Genomic DNA, 22,009 nt, shown 5'->3' with positions numbered 1-22,009 from the left:
CCCTATCAACTCATTCATTAAATTAGAGGAAGGGAAAAGATATATGTTTTTGTACTTTGTATAACTGATACTCAAAGCTGCCCCTTATGAAACGTTAGAAATGAGAAATGAAACTTCACAGATGTTCTCCAGCAACTTAGAGTTGCACCTTCATAAGATTTGGGCATTAAAAAGAAGGAGAGTTCAAACTTGAAGGAGCACAGGCTGAGTGACTTTTAATACCTAATATCTAAAATCTAACTAAGTGGAATGCATTCACTTGAAAAATAAAATGCTCTGTTTTTCTTGATTTTTCATGTAAAAATTGAAAATGAGATTACTTTACGCAATATATCAGGAAAACTTTTTTTCACGTTTTTTTTTTTGGTGAATTCAGAGAAACAGGGCAATGTTTTGCATTATACTTCCATATTAATCAACAAAGGACCACAGAAAGTGGGGCAAGTACTTGTCTGTCATTGATCACATGACAGTTCTGTTTACGCTGTTATGACAACCACACTTCCAGTTCCAAGATCCCGCCTATCAACCTTGTAGCCATTGGTCCCAGGGCTACACGGCGCTTTGTCATTGGATAATACAACGTCAATCACGACATTTTAAACAAGTTTGTGTGCACACGTAAAACGATCTGGGCTGCTATGGATTTGAGCCATAAAAGTATGTCAAAGTAGTTATTCGTTTCTTATTATTTCACCAGTAACTATCTAGAAACATGTGAGATTGTCTATGTCAACATTTGCTTTTGATGTCATGGTTATTTTCGAAATATCTGTCAAAGTAGCAGTGGGTCAAAGCTAGTTAGGTTAAATACATCCTCTCTGAGACAGCTTTAACAGCATAAAATAGTCTGTAAAAGCTTGAGCTGACGTCTGTGTTTTGTTGTCTGTCGTTTTTCAATGTTATTAAAGTTATATTAGTGCTGTAAGAGTCGGGTACTTAGTGTTATAAAACTGTTCTCGGTGTTTCCAAACTGTTGAATACAACTTACGTAAATCTAACGTTAGCATTAGCTAGCTGTTAGCTAACTGTTAACAAACGTTGAACAAATCATAAATTGCTTTCTGACTACTGTTGCTGTTTCAGTATGAAAATGTAGCTAGATTGTTGCTGTTCTTACATTGCTACAATGAAACCACTTGCATAACGTTAAAGTTAGATGTCATAGAACATTTATTGCTTGCTTTGTTTACTTCCTTAGAGCTTACAGAAGGTTTCAAGAGGTTGGCTCAGTATGAGTACCACCTACACAATAGTCAATAATAAGTAATTCCTGCAATAAATACTAGAGCTACGTGTGTGAGTGAGTGTTCACTTAGTTGGCACCGTATCAGAGAAGTATTTATTCAACTCCATGTTATTCTTTGCAGCCAATTTGTGGTGTTTTATGGACACTGAAATTGAAGCAGTACCTCTCTCAGTGGTTTCGACTTTTATTATAAGTTGAGCTGCAAAGATAAGTCGATTAATCAATTATTTGTCAACTATTAAACGAATCTCAATTTATTTTGGTAATTGGTGTGAGTAATTTTTTGAGAAAAAAGTCAAAATGATCTTCTTCCAGCTTCTTATATGTGAATATTTTCTGGTTTCATTTCTCTCAGACAGCTAACTAAATATCTTTGGGTTGTGGACATAACTAGACATTTGAAGAAGACAACTTGGGCTTTGGGAAACAGTGACTTGCATTTCTCACTATTGTAGATTATAGAATAATTGTGGCCCTTATTATAACCCTTTCACTGTTACACAATTATATTGTTGTACAAAAATTGTATTGTATTTTATTGGATGCACATTTTGTAGAGCAGATTTTGTACATGTCACATCCAAAACCAACAGGCTAATCTAATGTACTGCATATTGTACAGACTTTTCTTTAATATGAGCATTAATATAATTGACTTAATCCTAGACACTCTATGGTTGTAGAAATACATGAGAATTGTACATTTTGCAGCACATCTCTGCCAGCAGCTTTGCAGTTAACACAATATTCCTTGCAAAGTAATATTTTGTAAGAGTGGGACTTAGATTAGTCTAGTTTAACCAGCAGCCAGCAACAACCAGGCTTCATTTACATTTAGATTAGATTTTTTTTCCTTACCTAGTGAATCTTTTGTTGCTCCTACAGTGATAAAATTGTTTTGCATCACTCTTCAATAAATCATAAAACTGGAATTTACATCAGTTTTTATAATTTCATACATAAATGAATAGTGTACATTATTGTTGCAGTTATAATTGAATGTAGTTTTTTTAGTTGTTGATGCATTTCTCATTGAATTATACAGTTATAGTCACAGAAAATAGGATTTTTTTTAAACAACCTGCACACAGTGCTGGTATGGAGAAAATCGATGGCTGGACCATAAAGACTGACTGACTGATACCTTGAATGAGCACTTTGATCATTTTTTTATAGTGTTGTACTCACAATAGTATAATTAACAGATATTGTATTGTTTTAAACATATGGTATCAAATACGTATCAATACTTTTGAGAACCGTATTTGAAGGAGCAGAATCATAGATTACAGTCAAATAGTAGTTGATAGTCAGTAGATGACATCTTTTTTAAAAACTGTTTATTCCACAGTTTATTCAGCATCAGATCAAAATGCATATGGGACAGACCATTGTCTCTCCATCACACTGATTTTCAGGCCTAGGAGCTAAATTTTCTGCTCAGAATTGGGCAGTATACCTATTATGAGCATGTTCATTTGTGGCCACGAGAGAGTACAGTATGTTGGAGCATTCATGTCAATCTTTTGTTCCTGACTGCTTCTGATTGTCTGATTCAGCAGACTGGATGTGACCCTGTGACCCCTGGTTACCAGGGAGAGAGTGGTGGGGCCATGGCTGTTGGGGCTACGGTCGGGGAGAGCCAACTCCAGAGGATTATCCGAGATCTGCATGGTACGCCAGCTTTGTGTGTGTGTGTGTGTGTGTGTGTGTGTGTGTGTGTGTGTGTGTGTGTGTGTGTGTGTGAATAGACTGGCTGCAGGCAGTTGGCTGACATGGTGTGACTGAAGAGACGAGAAAGAAGAGTCAGAGAGGTTTGCCATGATGTTGTGACCTTAACGTCAGTGTCAAGTCTGAGTACAATCTTGTACTGATGCTTGGAACTATCTGACATCTCCTGCTCATCAAATCATTTGGGAAAACGTGCATCTGACCTCACGTCCCCATAGTAAGGGTGTGGTGGAGGCCTCTGTCAGCATGCAGCGAGACAGAAAGCGCGTGCTGAGGGTGCACCCATCACAGGTGTCCTTCCAGTTTTTGCGATGGATACGAGGCAAGTGGTTGATTTATAGACTAGTTTAGCTTGAAGGAGGTGGAAATGGGGAAAATGGAAAAGAATGAAAGATTTAGGGTCTGTTTGTGTGTGTGTGTCTTTTCTACCTAAAACATTTTTTTATATTATGTGTGTATCCATAAGCAATTTTGTCTTTGATGTGTGTTTTCCAAGGGAAATGTACATTTCACCTGTTTGTATGAACCCTGTTTAATTAATCTATTATCTTTTTTTCATTTTTTAACTTGAATTTCAGAGGCTGTCACAGAGCTTGCAAGAGAGTACAGGGAAAGTGGGGAGCCAATCACTGATGACAGTACCAATCTGCACAAATTCTCTTACAAGCTGGAGTACCTGCTGCAGGTGTGATTTTGCTTATATTGTCATACCTGACTAGGGCTGGGTTTCATATATGGGTACAGGTATATTCAAATTTTTTTGATAGTATTCGCTATACCTTGACTTTGACACTCATTCCTAAGCAATGCTTTTTTAAAAAGAAGAAAATTGCATTACAAATTATGGTACAAATCTGTAGTTTTTCCAGCTCCTTTTTACACACTCTTGGCACTTTCCTTGCACATACAGTAATATAACCTGAGCGTGGTTGAGGGCCACTTCAGTTGTCTGTTTCAACTCTTTAGTTTTATGTTTCAGCACTTAAGCATTTTCCCACCAAAAAAAGTTTATCTGTGTCTATCTATCTTATCTATCTATTTATCTTTCAGTTTGACCAGAAGGAGAAAACCACATTTCTTGGTACAAAGAAGGATTATTGGGATTATTTCAATGACTGTCTGGCTAAGATCAAAGGAGCCAATGATGGGATCCGCTTTGTCAAATCCATCGCTGAGGTATGAACATTTTGTTGTTGTTGTTTTCTACAGTGACACCACTAATATAGCACTAATACACACTGATCATAAGTATTATCAGATAATCCCTTAAATCTTTAGGGAAAATAGTTATATCTGTTTTACTCTCCAGGGTTTTTGCTTCCATTCTCTTTCTGATCAGATAAAAACAGAACACCACATGCACAAAGTCATATATACATCATCTATACAACATACATAAAGTCAACAGTTAAATATTTCTGTTAAAAAAATAAATCAGTCCTTCTAAAATATGAGATGCAAAAGTCAATTTAAGTCTTCGTACTGATTAATTACATCTGTGTAACTTAAGAAACATATGGTGTATTGTACTTGTAACGTTCTTTTGTTTGTTTGCTTAAATGCATGTTCATATTATTACCTCTTTAACAGTTGTGTTGTTGTTAATGTATGCACCGTGGAAATTAACTTATATATTGTCATTAAAGTTTGTTATGTTTGAGACATCCTGGAGATGTTAGGATGAAGTAAAAATTGATTAAAAGCTCTTTGTAAAACCATAACTTCTTTTACTTTTTTTAGCTCAAGACATCTCTGGGGAAAGGACGAGCATTTATCCGTTACTCCCTCGTACATCAGCGACTGGCTGACACCCTACAGCAGTGCCTTATGAACCAGAGAGTCACCAGGTAAAGCCGACTGAGCAAGTTCTTTTTGTTTTCATTTAGATATTAAGAATGACAGGCTTTAAAAGTGATTAGAACAATAGAATGGCATTTGTTTTAGAATTATAAGAATTGTTAAAGTTGAGTAGAGATCATCACTTTTCATTGGCTGGTTAGGTGAGGTGGCACAAATGGAAAGCAATGTACATGACATTTCCTTATTTATACCTTGATAAAGTGACTATTAGTGTTCTGTTGTGCTGTTTTACTTCATTCTCCCTTTGCGAAATGGGACTACTGTTTCCGTAGTCAGTAGTAGTTGATTAACTTAGAAGAATTCATCTATTGTATTCATTAACTTACTAAGGTCAAAGTGAGTGTTTATTGTACCAAGTGGAGAAATACACAACCACAAGGAGAAAGGTTTCTAGTCCTTTCGATATGTCCTCCTGTAACCTCTCCCTCATCCCTCTTCCCACAGTGACTGGTACTATGCAAGAAGCCCCTTCTTGAAGCCCCACCTTAGTGTTGACATAATCAATCACCTGTACGAACTCAATGAGGTCCAGTTTGATGTGGCTTCCAGGGGTCATGATCTTGATGCCTCCTGGCCCACATTTGCAAGGTAACAAACTAGACAAATCATGAAAACAACATGTAGAGCTGATTAAAAACTAGAAAAATATCTAAATAAGCATCAAGAAATATTACAGAAGCAAGTGTCTCTAAATACAGCAAGCATAGTCTGTTCCTTCTGGGAAGAAGAATTTAATATTTTGATAGCTTGTAAACAATATTTCTGGGCATTTTTTCTACAAACAGTCATCAGTATGTCTGTACTGTAGGAAAGAAAGAGGAAAGAGGACCAGATTTTTTCTGTTGTCCAAATGCAAGCTTCTGGACGAACGTCCAGAATTGGCCACTTGACAATCACTTCTGAATTTACAACTTGAAACATTATGTTTGGGGTTCTGGATAAAAACTGTCCCTTGACAACAAATAAAATTATGGTATCAATCAAGATTTAATCTTTAAAAAATACACCATGAAGCCAGTTTCTTTTGGAAAAAACAATACAACCAATTACAAAGCAGAACAGCACAATGTGAAATGGGAAAAGATTTGTTGAAGAGAAAAGTGGAACATAAAAAACTCTAACTATGCTCTACCTGTCAAATGTATATTTCAGTTTCTATTTGTATTGGTACTGTAAATCTGATTATTTGTATTACTGAAGGGATCCTTTCAATTTTATTATTATTTTTACTGTTCTTTATTCATGTCTCTTTTATTTTGTCTGATTGGCTACATTATATTTTTTGGAGTTGTGTAGTGGTGTCTTAGTATCATTGCAAATGCTATGTGTGTTATCTGCCTGTATTAATTAAATAAACTTTAAAAGCAATAACAAAAAAATACAGATAGCATTTCTTCTCTGATCCACAGGAGGACACTGGGAAGTGCAAACTCACCTGGCCACATGTGGAAACCACCCAGTCGCAGTTCAAGTATTAACAGTTTAGCCAGCACCTACTCCCAGGTAGTGGGCATGTATCTCAAATAACATTCTGTCATTTTATCATAGTTTTTAAATGATAATATGTTAATCACTCTTTTGCTTCTCCTTCCCTCCTCATCTCTTTTGTCTTCCAATCATCTAGCAAGCGCCCGAATTCCCCTCTAGTCCTGACTACGGTCAGGCTTTGCTCAATGACCTGAATGAGTCTCTGCCTGTCTGCAGAGAAGATGCCAGCACAGTTGAAGACCTTCGCCTGGAGTTGGACCAGTCAGAGCTGAAGCAGCGAGAGCTCCTAGATAAGGTGCAGCAGCTGGGCGAAGAGGCCGCCGAGCTCAGGGGGGTAGTTGTGGAGCTCCAGAGGCAGCTGGATATGTCCCTTTCTGCCCAGGAGGCACAGCAGGGCTTGCAGGGAGAACTCAAGACTCTGCAGGGGAGAGAGGAGGCCCTGTCCAGAGAGGTGGAAGCACTCAGAAATGAGGAGAAAGCCAGGGAGGCTGAACAACAACTGTTCCAGGAGAAGTTGGCAGCTGCTGAAGGGAAGAACATAGAGCTCCTTGCCAAGTTGGACGGGGTTCTGAATGAGAAAGGCCAGCAGGCAGCCAGTTACTTTGATTCAGCTCAAAAGATACATGAGTTATTGGACAGATTGAAAGAGGCTGAGAAAGGCAAGATGGAAGCTGTAGCTGAGGTAGAGGAGAAGAAGAGACAGGCAGAGAGGCTAGAGGAGGAGCTGAGAGTCAAGGAGGCAGCGGTGAAGGATGGTGAAACAAAACTTGGAGCATTAGTTGCATCTGCGTCTGAGGAGAAAACCAAGTTGGAGGCAAAAGTTGAAGAACAGTGCAGTACCCTTGATAAGCTGCAGGGGGCCTTGACAGTGAGAGAGAAAGAGGCGAACAACCTGCAAAGACAGCTGCAGGACCTCCAAAGATCTCTAGAGGAGAAGGAGGAAGAGGTGGAGGAGGTGAAGAGGAGGGCACACCAAGATAAAGATGAAATGCAGAAGAATGTTTGCGACTTAAAAGAGTCTCTAGAAGCAGAAGTTACTGACCTTAAGGAGCAGCTAAAGAGGAAAGAGGCAGAGCTTACCTCCAGCTGTGAGACACTACAACAGCTAGAAGCCAAGTACCAAAGCCTGTCCAAAGAGAAGGACAAACTGAGCACTAACATTGTTGAGCTGGAGGGTAGCGTCAAGGAACAAGCCTCGAAGATAGAAGACTACAAGACGCAGTGTGCCAATCTGATGGAACTGAATGAGAAGCTGCTGACCACATCGAAGAGGAATGAGGAGCTGAAGAAGGAGATGGCAGAAAACAGAACAGTGCTTGAAACTGAATTAGCCGCTCTGAGGTCGTCTGAGAAACAGCTTCGAGGCCAGCTGGATGATACCAAGATGACTGTGGATGAGAAGGAGAAGCGCTTGCGTGAGGACAATCGTAAGCTGGATGAGAGTCTGCAGCGAGCCACCATGGCCGCAAAGCTCTCAGAGGCCACGTCTAAGCGGTTGGAGCAGGAAAACCAGAGTCTGAGAGAAGAGCAAGACACGGTGAAGGCAGCGCTTAGCCGCATGCAAGCTGACCTGAAGAGTGTTCATGGGCAGATCGGAGAGTTGGAGAAGAACTTAGGAGCTGCACGCAAAAATGAAGCAAGCCTCCAAGAGCAGCTCCAAGCCAAAGAGGCCCAGCTAGAAAGCAAAGAGAAGAGCATTGTTGAGCTGCAGTCCAGGTTAAAAGCTCTGGAGGCCAGGGAGAAAGAGCTTGAGATTGCCAAAGCCGATGCAGAAACAACCTGTGCTAAACAGACAGAAGTGATCGAAAGGGTTACCTCTGAGAAGCAGGCGATGGAGAAGTCTCAGCTGGTGAGGAGTGCTGCCCAAGCAAAGGAGAGCCAGGAAGTGGCCGGCAAACTGAGCATGGTTGAGGGCCAGTTGGAGGTGAGCATGAAAGACGTGTCCAGGCTCCAGGCAGAGATCCTGGACCTCAAGGTGCAGGTGAAGAGGTCTGAGGAGGAAAAGTTAAAGTCACAAGCACAGCTGGAGGTGACAGAAGCACAAAGGGATGAGCTCAGGACTCTGACTGACCAGCTCAAAGCCCAGACAGAGGCACTGAATCAGAAGCATGTAACAGAGCTTATGGAGTGCAAAAAGAAAGAAGAGTCTCTGATTGAACAACGCGACAGAGAGGTAGCTGCCCACGCTGAGCTGGCTATCTCTGCAGCTGCCATCCGAGAAGAGCTGTCCACCCTCAAGGCGGAAAATGACAGACTAGCGTCAGAGAACAACGAGGTACGTGAGGGTCTTCACAGGGCAAACACAGAGATGGCAGAGCTCGGTATGACCATCTGTAAGCTAAGTGCAGAGAAGGAGGAGGCCAGAGAGCATTGGGAAGGGGACACTGCCAGGATTGAAGAGCTTGAGAAAGAGGTGGAGCGGATAGAAGAAAGCATGGCAGAGTTACGCCTGGAGAACACTAAACTGAGACAGGAGCTGACTCAAAAGAAGGACCTTCCAGATACTATCGTGGAGCTCCAGGGGCAGCTGGAGAAGGCTAAGACCAAAATGCAGAGCACCAAGGACTCGAGCCGAGAGGAGGTGGAGGCTGTTAAGTTCCAAATGAGCTCAGAGAACATGAATCATCAAGTCCAGATGAAGGTGAGTTAATCATGTCTTGTATTACACTCAAGATAGTCATTTTTGTTCTGTCAATTCTTCACGGTAGTTTTTTGCATATTGGCCCCATTTACACCCAGGATTAACATGTGATTTTTATCTCAAGTTATCTGGATAATGAGATCCGAATCATGAGCCATTGTGTTCTTGTTATCTTAATTGCGTCCGATTGTGTCGAATGGGATATATTTGACATCCCAACTGAGCACCATGCCTGTTACAGAGGGCAAATATCCTGTGATAAAACTAAAAACTAAACAGATTTTTTTCTCTGACCAAGAAAACCTGAATAAAAACGAAAGCTATGTAGATTTTGTCTCGTTAATTTGATGAATAGATGAGTCACATGCATAATTAGCAAACACAGCATGCACTAAATTAAACAGGTAAATGTAGTAAACATTATATCTGATTAGGATCAGCGTAGTAGCATTGTCATTGTAAGCATATTACCACTTAGCAACATGTGTCTAAGTACAGCCTCACAGAGCTTTTAGCATAGCTGTGGATTCTTCTTATTTCCTTTTCTTTGTTGCTCTCACATTTCAGAGTGTGAATGAGCAGCTGGATAAAGTGAAAGCCCAGCTGCAGGAGGAGCTGAAGAATGCGTCCAGCTTGCAGGCCAGAGTGTCTGAACTCGAGGTCTGTGCCCTTCAAGCTTCAAGTACAGTGATTCATGGTTACATAATAGGTAGATACATGGTGGTAGTGCAGTGTGTTCTGTAATCTTTAGAGAATACATGCCTTTGGAGAAAAGGAGTGTTATAAAAAAAAAAAAAAAAGCATCATCGGAAGGAAAATATGTGATGTACTCACCTTTTCAAGGAGAGAACATGTATGATCAAGAGAATACTGTTGCTAGATAGTGGTCAAAAGTGCAAGATTCTATACATAGCCTGGAACAGGCACCTACGGCTTAATCATTAGGATGGAGAAAATGAAGCTGCACCACATGGGACATAATAACAGGCAGATTATTTGTTTAGTTCTCATTAACAGTAAATGATTATATGAGAGAATTTTTTTCAGGTCTCTGTTTTTTATAATGAGACACCTTGATTGCCTGAGCAGTTTCATTTGATTGCAGAAGGTAGAATAGATACAAAGTCACTACGGCATAATGATCCTAATCCATTCAGTAGCTCAATGAAATTTCTGTGAGATAATAGTTTTTCCTCTATTTTGTGATGTGTTTTTAGATCTATATGATAAGATTTGATTTTGAGGGATATTTTTAAGATTTAATTTAGGCTGTTTCTACTGGAGTTTAGTGAATTACATCTTTTTATAATGTCTCTAGTACAGTATTGGGGAATGTTACTTTTAAAAGTAACTCCGTAAATAACAAGATGACATTAAAAATTATTTTATGTTAGAGTGTTACTTACTGAGAAAATTAACTTTTGCATTACCAAAAATGAAAACCATTTTGCAATTCCTTGGGCATGTTGGTTAAAAAAATCCTGACAATCTGACAGCGAATTTTGCTGAGACATAAAACACAGAAAATAGTAAAATATAGCTTTTTTCAAGATTCAAGTTTTTCAAAGTGTATAACAGATAGTCTGTTCCTCTGACGAGACTTCCAAAACTAAAAAGCCTCTCCAAAGGCACACTAGTCTGGATTGTGTTTGAGTATTGGCTTGAGAGAAAAAACTTGATCATGGGGAATTTGCTCAAAACACACTTTTCGAGACCAGACTTGAAATATTCTGCGATTTCAGTGTCTATCAAGACTGTAGGCTGTCTGTCCTCTGTCTGAAGTGCAAAAATAGTCACCCTCTGAGTCTCCTTTTATGACATGTACAGGCATATTTCTTGAAGTGGTGAAAATACAGTAACATTGTGATGGTAAGGGATTGTAGAGCTGAAAATAAAGTAGTGAGTAAGTGAGTAAGTGTGACATTTTTGGGGATGGGATCAAGGGTTGCTCTTAAACTGAAACTATCATCAGAAATGCCTCCAATACAGCCTAAAATACTGGATTGGGAATCCATGAAAACGTAAGTCTGCACCGATCTCATATCAAGTAATTTATTAGCCCCAAAATGTGATCCTGCTTCTTTTCAGCAGTTTCCCGGTTCCCAATAAAAAAGTAAACTGAGTCCTCTACAAAGTAATATGTTACCCCAACACTGCTCTAGTACAAGCTGCATCAGCCAAAATATTTATGTTGCTGTACAATACTTGTAATTTACTCTGTATAATTCATCCAGCAGTGTTCAACTGAACTGAAACCAATTAAAGAACAAAATTCAAGCGTTTAAATTAGAGAAACAAATGTCAAAAAATGATGAGTATTTTTTATGTCTGTTGTTTAATAAAGGCTGTGAATGAGCAGTACTTGCAGCTAACTGGCGAGAAAGATGCTCACATCACAAAGACAGAAGCAACCATTCGTGATGGTGAGAGCGAGATTCAACAGCTGAGAGTTGCAGTATCCAGGTGTGTTTATGTACCATTGATACCTGTTGTGAACTCCATGTCTTGATGAAAAAAAGAACTACTGACTCATTTCCCTTACACCTTCAGTGCTGAAGAAGCACACCTGGCTGTGCAAAAGGTCTGCGAGGAATTGAAGCAGAAACTCAGCACAGCAGAAACTGACAAACAAAGCCAGTGCCTGAAGATGACTGCAGAAATAGATGACCTCAACAGAACCAAGACCAACCTTGAAGAGCGGCTCATCGAGCTTATAAGGTATGACCTCAACAGCATCAACACTGTCTGCTGCAACAGGTGTATCATTTCTTAATGAAGAAAGGAGTTAAAGTTAAGTTAAACTTTTTCTCTATACACCTCATTATGTTTGTTGCTAATTGTCACACTGTGGAGTGTATATTTTGAATTCAGTCTCCCACTAAGAGCAGTACTGTTGACACTGATGAGAGTAAATTAGGCTTTAGGTTCAGGGTCGGGGAAAATGCTTCTTTGAATGCCAGTCTGACAGAGATCAAGAAGAGAGCAGGGATAGCAATGCTGGTGGGGCAACATAAGAGGTGGAGGTGGAGAGATGCTACTTAAAAGAACAACATATCTACATGCATCATTCTTCAATGGAGTTAGCAACCCCTGTTGCCTGTAAAGTTTTCATTCTCTGCAAGGGATGAAACACAAATACATTGATTCAATCAGCTCCTTTGGGATGTTCCTACATTTCTGTCTTTTCAACCTTTGAATTATGCATGCCTTCGTTGTGCTTATCAGTTACGTTATTTAAGGAAGTGAAGCTACTTCCTGTGCCTATCCAACATGTTAATATATAATTACAGTTCAGTCTACGTACACAACATGTTTAAGTTGTTCAGTCTTCAAAGATCATGCATCTTGCATATTATACATTTCACACTCTGTAGTTTATTGATGTATACTGCTTGCACTGTTACACTTTTTTTTTTTACTTCCTACACCCTATATACCTTGGTCTATACTTGTTATGGTTATTGATGTACCTGTTTTCTCACCAATATTAGTATTGCAATTATTATTGCTATTCTATTCATTATTCTTTTTTATTGTACTGCACTGTATTATTATATTGCAGTTTTTTTTTTATTTATGTATTTATTACCATTTCTTTTCCTCCCATAACTCTGCTGCTGTGATACTGAAATTTCCTCACAGGGACAAGTAATGAGCTACCATCCTTCCTGACTAAGTCTACTGTCACAGGCTAGATTTTCTGAAGCCTGAAAACAGAGCCAAGGGGAGGAGCAGAAGTCTAGTTTTCTCTTAGACCACTTGAATTACATTATGCGTGAAGCTATAGTATTTGATGTAGTTGATATGAAATTTCCATTCCCTTCCCTAGTATGTGGTTTTTATCTCATGATTTGTTGTTGATGATGTGGCCCCTTTGTATTGTGTTTTATGTAAACTCTTACGGCACAACAGATTTCCCTGAGGGGACAATGAAGAAACCTACCTCTACCTATTTAACATTTCCATATTAAAATTAAAAACAGTAGACATAATTATATACTTTGAAAAGTTGTATGCTTAAAGTATCACAAATGTTTCCAACAGTGTTTGAACAGAGAAATCTGTGGATTTGTGTTTTTTGTGCATTACAACAGGGACAAAGATGCTCTGTGGCAGAAGTCAGACGCTCTGGAATTCGAGCAGAAACTGCGAGCAGAGGAGCGCTGGTGGCTGGTGGATAAGGAGGCCACACACTGCCTCGGGTGTCAGGGCCAGTTCACTTGGTGGCTGCGCAAACATCACTGCAGGTGAGGGCTTTGAGCGAGCACCAGGGCCTCCTCAAAATGCAAGACATCAAAAATGTTTCTAGTATGGATGATTTTTTTCACACATTGGTCATTTTTTAGGCTTTGTGGTCGCATCTTCTGCTACTACTGCAGCAACAACTTTGTGATGACCAAGCACAGTGGGAAGAAGGAGCGCTGCTGCAGAGACTGTTACACCCAGCACAGTGCGGTGGTGGAGAGGTTCACAGAGGCAGAGCTGAGTCCTTCAGACACTCAGCCTCCTCCACCTGGAGCTGGACCTCAGCCCCCTCCTGAACCAGCTCCATATAAACCTACTCCCAGGGTAACAGGTAAGAGGCATGCTAGGTAGAAAAACACACACTAACTACTATGTGCTAATCCTGAACGTAAGTTAACCGGGAAGCAGAAGTGAAACACTGACTTTGTAATATTGAGAAATAAAAACAGGAACCATTGACACAGAATTCTTATTCATTAAACAAAAGGAGAAGTTGGTGACATTTACATTTAGATTAGAAGAAGGTGTTGCTTTTGTTGTGAAAAAGGAAATCTGGAAATGTTAGGTCTGTTTTTGAATCGGCCTAGTCACAAACATGAATTTCAAATATTGTTTTTCTGTGATGTGCATGCTGTAAGTTTTTTGTATACTGTGTAATCAGAAGACTAAACAGTAAGAACAAGTAGTGGTCTATAGACATTTTTCAGGTCATCCATGTTGGTATGAAATAGTAGGGTAAACACAGGTGTTATGAATGAGCTTTTCCAGTGAAACATGCACAGTATCAGTACCCTGACTCTGTCTGTCATCTGATTGAACAGACTATTTCATGTCAAATTGGCTGCTGTGAAAAATGTCTATTGTCCAACAATTAAATTCACACATTGTTGTTCCACCCAGTTTCTGACCCGAGCAACAGGTCAGACGATGGAGCTTTCGACATCATCACAGAAGAGGAAGTGAACGGTGTCTACGACAGTGACACCACATCACAGACCACAGGAGGCTCTTTGGAGGGAGAACAAGACCGACGGCCTCCAGGATCACTGGATATGTGAGTCTGACATTTATCTGGGGACAGAGCAGAGGGATGGTGCTGAGACCTGATTCAGCTTCAGCTGTTTTCTGAGTCAGTGTGTGACTCTGTGCTTTGGTCAGATTCCTCAGTTGATGGTCAAACAGTCAGAAGATACCACAGCTGTTTAGTGCTGACCTCCTGAAAGTGCAGAGTTTTACAGACATATCTGCTTGGGTTTACACTCACACGCAATATTCAGGCCTCCACAGGCAATTATGGCTTTACGAAGAGTGACAACTGCATTAAGTACATTTATGAACAAAACTCATGTTGGCTAATCAGAGCATGCTACAAGTCAAAAGTGACATACTACATACTAAATGTAGTGCTGGATGGTTAAAGCAGCCGAATAATTAGACCTTTCTTCAGGCTGCTATGTTCACTTCCTCTCCGTTAACTGTCTTATCAAATGTGGGAAGTGAACTAGTTCCGTGTTATAAATAATTCACCTTTAATTGATCAGGGGAAAGTAAAAAGGGCAAATGTGTCAATTATTTATTTTTTAAACTTTATTCTTTATTTGGACCCTCGTTAGTTTCCACTAATTTTCCTGGGGTCCACACAAAAACAACAATAATAAAGACAATTTAAAATCACACAGTATCAATAAGACAATAACATTCCCAAAATTTAAGATAAAAAATAGGTGAAGTAGCAGTGACCTATAATTGAAACAAAATGGAAATAGTCAAAAACATGGGCCCAAAAAATAGATGAAAAACACCCAGAAAAGTTCCAAAACAGCACTAACAAAATTTAATTTACTTGTGATTCAATCATTTTCGTTTTTGTAAGAGATTATCTTTTTTTGATCTGTCTGATGTTGATGGGGAGCATAATCCATGCAGAAGAACCTCTGCCTGTAGGACTGAGCTGCATCATTCAGTAAATATCAGCACATCTATGGAGACATCGTGGTCCATTCTTAAGCTAGAACATACCTGAGGCCTGCACCACGAACCAGTATTTGGACCTCCCGAGGTAACTTTAGGTGTCACCCTAGGTTGTCATTTTTTGCCTCAAGGCTGCAAGCAGTGTTGAAACCATTTTATTGTGTTTTTTTATACCAATAGCATCCTACAACACTGCAAATTATGTTTTCATATATATTTTCATTTGCTCATGTTTGACACCACCAGGGTTGCAGCTGAAAGAATAAGACTAAAATCGTCATACACATCTAAGCAACACATTAATTTAATGGAATACACACATTAATTGTAGTCAGATCTACTCGTGGCCCTAATGATGGGTCAGTGATATATTAGCTTCAGCAAGCTTTTGCCACCTGTATTTGGCAGTTGCAACAGTTTTGCTTTTAGCCTGGATTATGCGTATCCTGGTTTTGTTGAACTTGCTCTGTAGTACAGGCACCTGCTCTCTGTTTCCCTTAAGAAGGACAACTAATACAGACTCACTGCTGCTTGAATGCATAAATCTCTGGAATAGATTTAATTGAGTTGTGTGTTTTCTTTGTTTCAACGCCTTCTGATATTTCCCAGTCACAGTGCACCCCAAGAAACAGAATCTCCAACATATAAAACCTTGAGGGGCACATGTTTCTGCCCCCTTCCAGGTGTCTTGTTTTCAGTGATTCGTGGAAAACCCATATTGCAAGAACAGGGAAGTGCCACAGTTTCATGGTACTAAGGGTGACAGAGAGGTGGAGAGAGACTGAAGTATTCATGTTACCATGACGTTGTAAACTGTATGGAAACTATCATAGGCGGAAGTACTGTTGTAGTTGCTGGCCTCCTAGAATGTATGCACCAAAAAATGTACCATGTTCAAAGATTAACCACAGAGATAACTGGGAATGAGCTAAATTAATTTGTGCTTAGATTTAAAAGTCCAGTCTGTAAGATTTAGGGGACTCTATTGGCACAATATAGCAGAAACAGAGGGTGCAGGTCTTCTTCCACTGAGTCTGCCAAGTTGAACCACTGTGTTTCTACAATAGTCCAGAAGAGACAAACCAAACACTTGGCACTGGATAGGGCATTTCACGTTTTTCATGAATTTGGCAGCCACCATAGTTTCTCCTACACGCTTGGAAGGAGCAAGTGAGGCAAAGGTAGGATGAAGAAAGGGGTACACAGTTGGTCAATGTGTTGACAGTGTGTCTCTGGGTTTTGCAGAGGCACAGGAGATGTGACACCTGATGACCCCGAAGAGCATGTCCCCACTGTCCAGGATTCAGAAATCAACCTCCTCAAATCAGGAGAAGTCACGTGAGTCTTGATCCTGGTATGCTTGATGTGCGTAACTTGAGTTTTGTTTAATGCCGTTCTTAAAATGCTTCTGTTCTCATCGCAGGATGGCCGTCCCTCTCAGCATTGATGATATTTCTCAGTTTGGCGACGGTTCCAAGGAACTCTTCATCAAGTCCAGCTGTTACAGTGTGATAACTGTCGCTGTGGGTGACTGTGGGCCAACCATCAGCTGGATGTTCTCCTCAGAGCCAAAGAGCATCTCCTTCAGTGTCGTTTACAGAGAGTCTGCTGACACTCAGGTGGAACAGTCAAAGGTAGATCGTGTGCTTGTTGTGTGCATTTTGTGCATTAGGTTATTGCACTAAGACCAATGTATTGCGAGACCCAGTACCTCTGCCTCTGTCAGTGTAAAAATCCAGGGAGGGCAACTGTTGTTACATAAGCCAGTTGCTGGTTTACAGTTTCCTCCATCTGTTAGTTTGTTTGTTATCGTGTAGACCAGCAATGGTAATACTTTATTTGAAGAATAAGCATGTCATGACAACTGTCATGACCATGAAGGAGTTTATATGAATGTTAATGACTGTTGTCATTAAGTGTCATTTAGTCACTTATGTAATTTTTAATTCATTGTTTGAGATTTCTTTGTTAGAACAACTTGACATTAATCAAGACAGCATAACTTGTTAATGTCTTTTTCACATTAAACCATTGAGCTAAACAGTTTCTTTAAGTTTGATAATGTCACGTTGTCATAATAAAGACATTTTTGTCTTCATTAATGTCAAGCTGTCATAACAGACAACTCAAACAACGTCAAATGGCATAACTGACCGAATTACAATTACTCTACACAACAGTTATTAACATTCATAAAGACTCCTTCATGTTCTTGACAGGTGTCATCACATCGTAATGATAATGTATTGACAGCCTTATGCACACCCCCTTCAGATAAATTATTACCCAAACGACTCCTGTGTTCTGCGAGGTAAATGACTGTTTTTGCCAAAGAAGTCTGGTTGCTTTGAGTGAACAATATTTGGTTTTTACAGCAGCAGTTTCTCATCAGAAAGGTAAAGCTGTGAAAGTATTCTACATATAGGCTATACTGAAACTGATATGTATTTTTTTTTTCCAGGTGAGCCTTTTTTTATGTGTCTAAAGTACATGTTGCTGCTGACCCTGTCCACAGTAATATACTTTTTAGTTTCCCACACTGTTACTGTCTTCTCTAAAATGGGGGCAATAGCTAATACACAGACTATGGCTAAGTACCTCATACCACTGCACTTCAAAAAAAATCCAAACTATGCTTTTAAAAGACATCACAAGGCTGAAGTGAATGCTTTTCAGTTGTAAGAAATTGCACCCACTTCAGAACTGACAGATGATGACTCAGAAATTATTACCAGACACAATGGGACTGATCCTGTGCGGGCTTTCATGGGCACCCCCTGCAGAGAGGAGTGCTATTTGCTTGATCTTTCAAATATTACTGACAGTAGAAAAACACAGCATGTTGCCAGTGTTGCTCAGCAGGTTGAGGTAAACATCCCATGCTTAAAATGTCACTAGCTGTAAATAAGTTATGACTTTTCCTCTCATATTCCCATCCCCTCACTATCTTACCAATATATATATATTTTTTAATTTATTTTTAATTAATCAAAGTAGGTTGGAATAAAAAAAATATAACCATTATAATAATGATGATGATTGTATTTTTGCCGTCTAACATAAACAGTCATGTAAGGTAACAGAAAAACAAGACCACAGCATTATAGACAGGCCTAGAGGAGATTTGTTAGACAACCTCTAACAGAATCTTTCACTTGAATGTTTAGTTTCACTTCAGACCAGTGTTTCTGTTCTCCTCTCAGGTCCTGATTCCTCTGACTCGCTGCAGTTCCCATAAAGAGACGATTCAGGGACAACTCAAAGTGCGACACCCTGGCCTCTACACACTTATCTTTGATAACTCTTTCTCACGGTATGGTGCTCCTGACATCAAGCATCCTTGTCCTGATTCCTATTGTGTGTGTGTGTGTGTGTGTGTGTGTGTGTGTGTGTGTGTGTGTGTGTGTGTGCACTTGGCCTTTAAGCTGGCTTTCTATTGTGCCTCAGCATCTTGTTGCAGTTAATGGGATTGCAGTCCTTTGATCTGAGACCATCTTCCAACAGGTTTATCTCCAAGAAAGTCTTCTACCATCTCACCATGGAAAAGCCCATAATCTACGATGGAAGCGATTTTCCTTGAAGCTGCATAACGCACTCTCTCACAGAGGCGTCAGCATGATGTCACAAAGACATCACCATGATGTCTCTGTGGCAGCTTGAAGAGTCCAAAAATGACAATTCACTGACTGTTTTCGATTAATCTGACTTTTTCTGTTCCCAAAACCTGTTTTTATCGAAGTATTTTATGTCTTTAAAAACATTTGTGTATTATTTAATGGTCTAAGTGGAGCGTTGTCAACAAGATGACAGAGGTTTTAGAAAAGAACGAGAAAAGTTTATGCAAGTTTTAGCAGGTGTTTTTTTCTTTTGGACATACACCAAGTAGTATGTGTACCTTTAGTTCAGTTAGTGGTTCATTTAGAAAAATATGTAATTTTGTTATTTCTTTTTGTAATTTTTGTTGGTCCTATTTGATTTTCTGGCCTCTCTTTTCCCAAATATTCTGTTGGATTTGGGAATGCAGATTACTGCAACACTAATAACACTAGCAGTATGAAATATAGTAAAAAAAAAAAAAAACTGTTGTGAGACCACAAATTTTTATCTGCAAAACTTGTCTATGAAGACCCAGGAAAGATTTATGAAATTTACAAAATTATGGCCAGTTTTAAGAGTTGACTTGTCTGAACGCCATGTTTGCACTTTAACGGCACAGAAAGGAAACAAAGTAGTTACTAGTAGACTGCTAAAAAATGTTGAGAAAACTAATCATTTCAAGGCAACTGTCTTCACTAAATTTTTGAGATTTAAATCCAACTCAAACTCTGAGTTGTGAATTAAAATGTAAAAAGTTTCCCAGCCTATAATCTTTTACTGAGATGATTTATTTTTCTTCACAAATAAATGTAATTTCAGTTTCAAAAATTGTTGAATAGATTAATTTTAGTGAAAGTGAATAATGATTAACAATTTAATATTTTCAGTTACAACCATTTAAATTTCAAGCACCCAAATAATGGCGAATCTGGTTCGCAGATCACTGTGAACAATTTTTGAGATTTTATAGGTTTCTAAAAGTGTAAGATTCAAGTTTATCTAAAGAAGAAAGTCATTTATCTCAGCAGAAAAAAGGTCAGCAGAACAGTTTTAGGGTTTTCAAAACATAAGAGTTTGAGTTTGACTTGAGTTTGACATTTTCTCAACTTTTTTTTTCTTTACAGTGCAACTGGCCTGGAAAAACACAGTTTGTGTTTGATAACAGAGCATAATGCACTTTGTGCAAATCTCAGGAGTGGGACATAAAGTTGTCCTCCATTGGTAGCATGTTCTAATTTTATGTTCATGGAAAACTTTAATGAAAAGAAGAGAAAAAAGCCTTTGTTTAAGGAGACCTACAGATCAGTGTGTTTCTCCATCCAGTTTAGAGGATCTAATGAATATATAGTATATTAATGATACCTTCAAAGTGCCTATTAACTCTTAATTGCCAGGGATTAGTTTGCTTTTATAACTGTATGTTTTGCTTTGTTATCTGCACAGAACATGACACTTGGTATGAATTGATAATATTCTTCATTTGAGTGAAGTTTAAATCACAATATGCAGAATATCACGTATTTTTCCATTTTGATTTCATTTGAATCTCTGGACTCCTTTTGTCATGTGTTTTAGATAACTCTCTGCACTGTACTCTGCAGTGGGTGGTCAAATGGGTTTGAATATTGTGTGCTGTTTATTGTTTTTTTTTTTTTTAATAGCAAAGCAATAAGAAAAAAACAAGCTTGATCACTTTGGGACACAACTCTTCACTACTTAATGAAGCAAGGGCTTTTCTCTATGCTGCTTTTGTAGGGAACTGATTGCATTTCACACTCAGATCTCTTTTATATTTTTGATGGGTGTAAATTGGTGCAATTTGTATGCAAAGCCTCATATTTTCTCTACTGAGCTGCACTTTGTGATAATGGTTTTATAAATTGTTTCAAACAATATTGAATCTGTTAAGTTTACATGATCTTTGTCAAAGATTTCACACAGGGACAGAATTTTTCTACTTGCTGTTTTTGAAGGATAATTTTGGAGGAGTAAACTGTGCATGAATCATCGCTACCAGCACTCAGTGTAACTAGTAATATACCTGTCAAACATCCAGTAAACATGAATAAAATGTGAGAGTGATGATGCCTCCGACATCCACTAATCAGTGTCTAATTTAGTGTCTCACAGCTGTGAATGTCAGAAAAAGATCCAACACGTTACCTCTGTGAGCTGCTTCATACACAAATATCACATGAGTGTCAACACAGAAACAAGTATGTTTCCTGTCTAACAAGACCTCTCACACCTACTTACATCACAGGGGATGTAGAGGGAGCCTACATGAAGGGGAACAGACTTTTATGATGCAGAAAATTGAACAAGAACAGTTCAATACAGACAATAACAAGACTGCTCTGATAATCAAGGCTACAGAAGTTTGATTATCTGCTATAAACCAGAAAGTCTTGATAACAACGGGCGAACATCTCCTCTATCAGTTCTATGTTGATTCAATTTGATTTAAAAAAAAAAAAAAAAAACATTACCTCATGTTTATCTGTATTTAACTTTAGGGACTGTTAAATACTCTCACTGTGCTTATGTCAGAACCTGCTGTGTTAATGATCCAGTCATCAGAGCTGACAGAAATAGCTGATAAATTAATTAGTTGATTGACAGGTAATTACTCTGCAACTGTCTTTTTTTTAAAGGTATAATATGCAGGATTTGTCATTTGCTGCTTGTAAACTCAAGTGGGGGTTTCTGGCACAACTTTATACTTAGAAGCTGCACGGAGCGAAAAGAGCTCAAAAAGACAAAACTCCAGCAACTCTTACAGTGTGCTGAACAACTTTAACTTATAGATGCCATAAACACACCAGAAAGATGGTTGATTGTTGAGTCTCACTCCCAGGAGGTCAAAACTTACACATAAATAAAAAAAATCACTGTAATCAGATTTTCCATAGAATGGGAAAATGGCATAATGCACAAATTGAACAATCTGAAAAAAAAAAAAAATGTCAGTGAAAAAAAATGTGTCTGGAAATAATCAGCTAAAGCAAACGAGCAAACAAACAAACAACAACAACAACAAAATTCTCGCTCTTCAGCTCAGGTTTAAAGTGCAAGTTCACCCTGACATCTCCATAACAGAGGATCAAATTTTGTATGTGTGTTTGGCGACACAGTCAGGCTCATGAGAGAGATGGATTTGGACTTTTCTGACCTACCAGGTAGATAGAGGGAAATACTTTAACTATAAACTCTTTTTTTTACTCTTA

At 38.9% G+C, this 22,009-nt stretch overlaps 1 protein-coding gene across 1 annotated transcript; it reads left to right on the top strand.

Moving 5' to 3' along the window:
- Window positions 1-571: 571 nt before the first annotated feature.
- fyco1a (FYVE and coiled-coil domain autophagy adaptor 1a) lies at window positions 572-19,384 on the top strand. The gene is made up of 18 exons (XM_084723031.1): window positions 572-660; window positions 2,809-2,923; window positions 3,559-3,665; window positions 4,031-4,156; window positions 4,721-4,827; window positions 5,285-5,428; window positions 6,250-6,343; window positions 6,465-8,969; window positions 9,537-9,629; window positions 11,314-11,432; window positions 11,520-11,687; window positions 13,064-13,216; window positions 13,316-13,545; window positions 14,115-14,268; window positions 16,431-16,523; window positions 16,609-16,819; window positions 18,389-18,498; window positions 18,690-19,384. The coding sequence occupies exons 2-18, from the start codon at window positions 2,863-2,865 to the stop codon at window positions 18,763-18,765; spliced, it is 4,551 nt and encodes a 1,516-aa protein (XP_084579157.1). The 5' UTR covers window positions 572-660; window positions 2,809-2,862; the 3' UTR covers window positions 18,766-19,384.
- Window positions 19,385-22,009: the final 2,625 nt, after the last annotated feature.

The sequence above is a fragment of the Lutjanus erythropterus genome, chromosome 7 (assembly GCF_056507025.1).
Source record: "Lutjanus erythropterus isolate fLutEry1 chromosome 7, fLutEry1.hap2, whole genome shotgun sequence".
Classification (NCBI taxonomy): Eukaryota; Metazoa; Chordata; class Actinopteri; order Lutjaniformes; family Lutjanidae; genus Lutjanus; species Lutjanus erythropterus.
The sequence above is the reverse complement of the archived record's forward strand: the minus strand, read 5'-3'. Positions and strand labels throughout refer to the sequence as shown.

What these genes read in the sequence shown, in the direction of transcription:
- fyco1a (XM_084723031.1), top strand. Translation starts at nt 2,863, where the DNA reads ATGGCTGTTGGGGCTACGGTCGGGGAGAGCCAACTCCAGAGGATTATC. An exon ending in AGCTGGAGTACCTGCTGCAG is followed by an intron (nt 3,666 to 4,030) that starts GTGTGATTTTGC and finishes TTTATCTTTCAG; the next exon opens with TTTGACCAGAAGGAGAAAAC. An exon ending in CGGCTCATCGAGCTTATAAG is followed by an intron (nt 11,688 to 13,063) that starts GTATGACCTCAA and finishes GCATTACAACAG; the next exon opens with GGACAAAGATGCTCTGTGGC.